Here is a 6,960-nt window from a genome sequence, read left to right on the forward strand (position 1 = left end):
AAAATATGTATCGCTGTCTTGAAAAACTGAGCATCGAAAGTTATTAAAGATGAAATAAAACAAAGTGCAGACTATCTGTCCATTTAGACTCTCCCAGGGGCACTTTTACAGCCTAGTGGGACAGTCCAGAATAGTGGTTGAGAAAAGTGTGGGGGCCACATCACTTGTATTCAAATACTGGCTCTGTTGTTGACTAGCTCTGGACAAGTCACCTTATTCCTGTGTGCCTCAGTTTTCTCACCTGTGAAGTGGCATCAACATAATAACTACCTTAATAAAAAAGCAAAAGAAATAAACAATAACAACAAAAATATCTACCTTACAAGGGTTCTACAGTTTCAGTGTGTTAATTCGTTTAAAGTCCTTGGAACAGTGGTTTGCACATAGTAAGAAGTTGATTAATGTTAGCCAGTTCTAAAGATGTTGCTTGGAGCTGCTCAGGTTCCAGGCTGGGAAATAACAACATTAGATGCTATTAAGGTCCTGTCAGGAGCCAGTGGGAGAAGGTTCTCTTAAGGGCCCAGTGAACAAGCCCAGAAAGTGCTTTTTGAAGTAGAGGTGAACTAACAAATGAAAGCACAGGTTTTCATTTACATGGAGACAGGTTTAAGAAAGTGGATCTGCATCTCCTCACAGTGGGTGCACTGCTCTGGGAATAACTAATTTGGTGTCTTCCACCACACAAGTGACTAACTGGGTAGTGTTTGCTGTCACTGAAGTAGTTAGTTGCCTCAGCTCTCTACCAAGGTGTACTCAGCCTGATGGCAGATGTCTGGAGTCCTGGGTGGAAAAGAGGGGATGCTATAGTCAACCTCTTCCTACTTTAGTGGACACAGGTCCAGGCGGCACCGACGTGGGTCAGAGACCTCTCACAGAGCCCTCACCGTTAGGGCAAAAGAGGAGGAGAAGGAAGAATAGGGGGCTTGGGCCTGCTTAGGGGACTAACTCTGCCTCTGTGTAACCTTGTCTGGCATACACCCTTTGCCTTTTCATCTACTACCCTCTCTCCTTCCCCATAAAGTCTAAAGGTGACAGCATCTTCAAAAATGTTCAGAGCAAAATTCTCTGGCAGTTCCTGTCTTTCTGTTTCCTCCTCAATCAAGCCCTCATGAGTAGTTACCAAAAATGCCAAGCTGGGGCTTGTTGCTGTTGGTTTTTTGTTAACTTCCGCTTTTCTCTCTTAGAGTGTTTACGGAAGACCTGTATATCAAGTCAGCCCTGTGTCAGGATGCAGAAGCAGGGATGGGTGCCTACAAAGGCAATATTATTTCTCACAGCAGTCAGGGAATTATGGGTATTATCTTATTCCTTCTCAGATGGAGGACTAAGACTCAGAAACGGGGAGCACCTTGTCCAAGATCACCCAGGGAGTTGATGCCAGAGCTAGGACTAGATTCAGGTCTCCTGATTTTTAGCAAAGTATAATTTTCTTTGCTGAATATTGATGCTCAAGAGCATGAGCCCCAGAACCCCAGGCAGGTAACGAAGAAGAAGACAGCCAGGGTCAGAAATATGAAGATACAATTATTTCCCAAACACAAGGACGCCCAAACAGAATGACTTTGGGTAACTGTAAGCTGTTCTGTATAGGAGGCTGAAGGCAGAGATAAGAGACTGGTAGGCCTTATACGCTGAAGCTGGTGGGAGCAGATCCTGAAGGGTCTGTAAACTATGCTAAAAAGTTTGGATTTTCTTTTGTATATCATGGGTGGAGGTGGGATTTGATGGCCTTTAAGCAGGGGAGTGATGTGGCCAGATTGGAATTTTAGGAAGGCCCCTCAGGTGGCCAGGCCAGGCAAGGTGGCCAGGGGACTTGGCAGTGGAAGCCTTCTCTGTTAGTGACTGCCTATTTATATATCTGGCTGGGTGCTGTCTCATTGGCAGGTGACAGGCCCAGAGATGCTGGACAGTATGTGGCTCACTACCTGGGATAGCCAAGAGTAGCAGCGGGTAAGGTGGGTTAAATTCACAAACCTCAAGCTCTTGGCAAACACTGCTTATTCTCCAGGTGACAGAATAAGTACCTGTTCTAGGGGTGAACCTAAGAGTAGTGATTCATTGTCAAACTGCTGGCTGGGGCACGTGATATTGGTATACATGTGTGTATGTTGAATGGGGCAAGGGAGGGGCCTGAGGACTTGGGGGAGACTAGCCTTCTAAACACATGGCACAACTCCTGTGGCTATGACACAACAGGTGCTTGTCAGTGGCTAATCATACATTCCTGACTGTGACAGTGGCTGTGGCCTAACAGCTGGTGGTAGGAATGGGGCTGTGACAAGAAACATAGCAAGTGCAGAGGGGGCTCATCAATTTTAGTCCTCAATTCAAAAGAGGACAGAACATACTCAAGCTGTCCCAAAGAGAAAAGAGAGAAATCCTGAAATGCAAGTCTTCATAGGTGTGGGGACAAAGTGAATTAAATTCTAAGAGTTACACTGGTCTGACACCTGATATTCACTGCTTGAAGATCCTCTGCTAGCTACAGTTCTTACCTGTAGCTTTTATTTTCAGTCTTCTGTCAATTTCCCATTATCTGCCTTTTGTGAGGTTCCTTTCAAACACATACACACACACAAAAAAAACAAAAAAACCTTTCCCCCAATTCTTCCTCCACAAGTTATTGTCCATTTCTTTCTATTCTTTGCACCATCAAGTATTTGAGCCATTTACACTCCTATCTCCAATTCCTCACACCCCAGGCCCTCCTCTCATGCTGCAATTTGGCTTCTCCCCATCACTCTTCTGAAATTCTGTTCCCTAAGGATGTCTTTGACATTGAAATTGTCATCTCCAGTATCTAAGTGGTCTCTAAAATGACTGGGGGTAGGGGTAAAAAAAATACTATTAGAAATTAATTTCAATTTTTTCAATTTGTTTTTATCTTAACTGTTGACATTTGTTTTTGTTTTCTAATATATATATTTAAATTATGCTTGTATATGGTTTATAAATAAGCATAATGACTAGTATATATAATTTATAATTAAACAAACATGTAAAAAGATATATGCCAAAGACTTTTCATCGAAGAGGTACATTTTAAGAAAATGTTTGGAGACTACTGGTTTTTAGGACAAAGTTCAAACCCTTTATTATGGCGTTCAAGGCTGTTTATAATTTAGCCTCAAATGATTTTGTGGCTTCCTCCACCTCCTCTTCCCTCCTTTACCACATACCATGCTCTAACTACAATGAGCTACTGCACATCTTCCAATTGTACCAGAACATCGTTTTAGTTCAAAGTATTTTGCATGTAGAGTAGATGTTCAGTCAAATCTGTTAAACTTGTTTGTAGCATTATTGTTATTCCATCAGCCTTGAAACTTTCCTCCTTGACTCCTTTCAAGGGCGCTATCCTATTTTTTCTCCTGCTACTATGACCATTTCTTCTTCATTGGCTCCTTCTTCTACGTTCATTTTACAAATACTGAGCCTCTGCTATGTCAGTGTGTCACTACCAACTTGCCATTCGTCTTATGCTTTGCTGCCTAAATCTTTGTAAGTTATTGCCAGCTTTGCATGGAAAGAGGAAGAGTTTGAGGAAAATTTGAAGCTGACTTTTCATAGGGCAGTTAAACCACTTCATCCAGCGTTTCAGGGACTCCTCACAAACCATTTGGCTTGGTGTTTAATGGGCCAATCTAATGAACCATTCCTTTCTTACTCTACACAAACTTGAGTTGTGCTCATTATTTCCAGTAGACACCGAATCCCATTTCTGGGTCTTCACTGGTGCCTCCTCCTTACCTGTCCTGGCCCCTCAGTCCGTCTTCTCTCAGGTTATCATTTAGTACGCATTGTTTTATTCCCCTTTTAATGTCTGTCTTCTGTGCCCAAAGATATTGTGGGCAGAAATGGGCCTTTTGGCTTTTTGCAATCTAACGTATATTGAAGTTTACTGTGTTGTAAGTGCTGTTCTGCTTTACAGACATGCTTTCATTTTTTTTCCACAAGTGCAGCTGTGTACTTTTACCACCATTTTATACTGAGGCAGAGTAATTTGCCCAAGGCAAGAAAATGGCAGAACTCGAATTTAAACCAAGGTTTAACTCCAGAATCTGGGCTCCTTTCAGTGACTGCATGCCTGACCCCACAGTGGGTATAAAGTGCATGGTAGACCCCAACCTTACCACCAGGGATTCTCAGAACCAGGTCTGTACCTCTGAAAAAAAGGAGCAGATGCCCTGTAAAGTCTCAACATATATTTATCGGGGATAACATTCTCCTCCTACTGGAATTTTTGCTGTTTGTGATCACCCTTGGTGCCTGGGGTTTGAACTACACACTTTGGCACCTAATCATCTATTGTCTTGTATTGTTGTTTCTAGTGTGTCTTTGCCTAATGGTAGAGAATTTTTCTTCTCAGATCCAGTATACTCCCACTGGCTGATGTGGACATGAGGCTGTTAGACCTTCACAGCAAAATCTTTCTAATCCAATGAAGAGAATCTGTGGCACTCAAAGCTAAGGTTTTGGAATGTTAGAAATGCAGTCTTCTGATTAAATTTGGGGCAGGGCCCAGGAAACTGCATTTTTGACACAGGTCATTCTTTGGCCATAGCCAATGGGTCTATCTACATTCCTGCCTGTGAGGACTGTCCTATTTAGGCAGGATTATTTCCTGGTATAATGGTTTCTCTAAATATTGCACACAGCTGAATTAGAAGCTGAGCCCTTTGTTTCTGGATATACCACTTGGCAGGTGTAATAACACCCTCTGACAAGCTGTTTGCCACAGGTGCATGTGTGACATGTGCCCCCCCGCACCCCCCCGTACCATCCCCCATTCAGTCCCTCAGCCCAAGCAAGACCCCTCTTTCCCTACTACCACCCTGTAGCAGTTGCCCTCTTCCAAGCCCTCAAACCCACCCTTGCCCCTTTCCCTTCCCCCCACCTTAGCCCCTCCCTCCCCCACTCCAGCCCTTCTCTCCCACTACTCTGGGTCCCCCAGGCTCCTCCCACCTTAGAACATTTTTTATTCCTGGCTAAGAGTTTTCCAAGTGAGACTGGGGGTGGGGATGGAGCTGGCTAAACCAGAGGACACAGTGCCACTAAGGTTCTACTGAATGGGCAAACTTTTTCCATCTGAGAAAACACTTGTTTTCTACCAGAGAAATGGGCAGAGGCCTCTCTCTGGAATTTGGGTGGAGGGACGTTACCCTCCCGGGAAGACCCTCTGTCTCTGCAAACAACCCAAAGCAGGCCCAGCCTGCTGTGTTCCTTTGTTGGGACAGAGGAAATGGAATCTTACCAGTAAGGTGAAAGGGGTTTCAGAGAATACCATGGATGGGCCTAAGGCTAAAAGGGAAGGGAAAAAAAAACCACCAACAAAGAGTTTAAGATAGTAGTTCCCAGCTTTTTCAAATATGAAGCATTTTTTAACCAATCCACTTTTTTAATTTTTAAATTCTTGACATTACAGAACTAAACTGAAATTTATTAACATTCCACTCTTACATTTCTTATCGACAAACAGAAATAAAATTCATGAGCCAAAAACCCAAAACAAACTAAAAACAGGAAAAAGCTTATAAAACTAAATATGGATCCCAGCATTAACAGCTGAACAGAGAATGTGATTTTTAAATTCTTAGCGGATGATAAAGTTGTGTAGAAACTGAACACTTACAAATTATTTAAAACCTGGAATCACTGACCAGAAATTACACAGTTGGATCATGGGAAAACAGCAGAAAGGGTTTACGAGTGGACCTACACTGTTCTAGCTGCACCCCATGCCCTTCTCAGAGGAAAGCCTGGCATTAATTAGATATTGAGCCAGACTAATACTGGCAGCAGAACCAGTGATAGTAACCTGCCTACCAGAAGAGCCTTCCACTGGATTGGCAATTTTGATCTGGGCCCCGGACATCTGGCGGATCTCATTAATGTTGGCGCCTTGGCGCCCGATTATGCAGCCAATTAAGTTATTTGGAATGGTGAGTTCATGGGTGGTTTGAGTAGACGCATCCAAACTTGCCCAATAGCCTTTCACCTCTGGAGAGCTGGAGTCAATTCCGGCGAATCCGGTCCCGCCGTGCATCATGGCAAAGTGAGACTGTTGTCTTGCGACTTGGTTCAGCTTGGCCAGATCCAACGGAGAAATGGTGTGTTGTCCTTGAATCGAGTAGGCATCTAGAGGTGGTCCCTCCAGGTCATGGGTGGCGTGGGGGTAGCCCGCAGCGTCGCTGCACCGATCTTGGCCGCCCGCGCAGATGACTGGAGAGCTGGCCGGCATGGGCTGGTACGGAATGGTCATGACTCTCCCTTGCGGAGACTGGGAGAGCGTCTCCAGCATGACCAGGCAGATCTGCTTGACACACTCGGTGACAGACTGCGGCACGCCAGCAATGGTGATGGCCCGCTCGGTGGAGTTGGGCAGCATATCCCCCGCCACCTGGACCTGGGCCCCCGTGCTCTCGCGGATCTCTTTGATCTTACACCCGCCTTTCCCAATCAGGGAGCCGCACTGGGTGGCCGGCACCACCAGCCTCAGGGTGACCGGGGGCCTGCTGGCCGCCGTGCTGTTGGTCATGGAGCTGTTGATATCTTCTTCCAGCTTGTCGATAATCATAGCGAAGGCCTTAAAGATGGCATTGGTGGGGCCCGTCAGAGTGATGATTCTCTCCGGGCAATTCCCCTCCGAGATATTGATCCGCGCGCCACTCTCCTCGCGGATCCTCTTAACCGACTCCCCTTTCTTCCCAATGATGCTTCCTACTTCCTTTCCGTGCATAAGCAGCCGAATGGTGAGAGTCACATTTAGTCCACTTTCAGTCACACCGGCATCCATGGCGAGCGGCGGGCGGCGTTCGGGGGAGTTGGACTCGTTACGTGGTCAAGTCTTTGGTGGCTGGCGGGGGGAGGGGTGGTGTAGGCCCAAAACTGCCGGCGCGAGGCGAGCGAGGGCCGCGGGAGCGAGCGGGCGCGGGCAGGAGGCCGCGGCGTCGTCGCAGG

At 45.8% G+C, this 6,960-nt stretch overlaps 1 protein-coding gene and 1 long non-coding RNA gene across 2 annotated transcripts in view; one reads left to right on the forward strand and one right to left on the reverse strand.

Annotated features, from left to right (window-relative positions):
• The window catches only part of LOC105295765, a 113,069-nt gene that overhangs the window by 22,414 nt on the left and 83,695 nt on the right, over positions 1-6,960 (forward strand). The gene's annotated exons all lie outside the window — the stretch shown is intronic.
• PCBP1 (poly(rC) binding protein 1) lies at positions 5,339-6,954 on the reverse strand. The gene has a single exon (XM_011365576.1). The coding sequence runs from the start codon at positions 6,794-6,796 to the stop codon at positions 5,726-5,728; it is 1,071 nt and encodes a 356-aa protein (XP_011363878.1). The 5' UTR covers positions 6,797-6,954; the 3' UTR covers positions 5,339-5,725.

The sequence above is a fragment of the Pteropus vampyrus genome, unplaced genomic scaffold (assembly GCF_000151845.1).
Source record: "Pteropus vampyrus isolate Shadow unplaced genomic scaffold, Pvam_2.0 Scaffold113, whole genome shotgun sequence".
Lineage (NCBI taxonomy): Eukaryota > Metazoa > Chordata > Mammalia > Chiroptera > Pteropodidae > Pteropus > Pteropus vampyrus.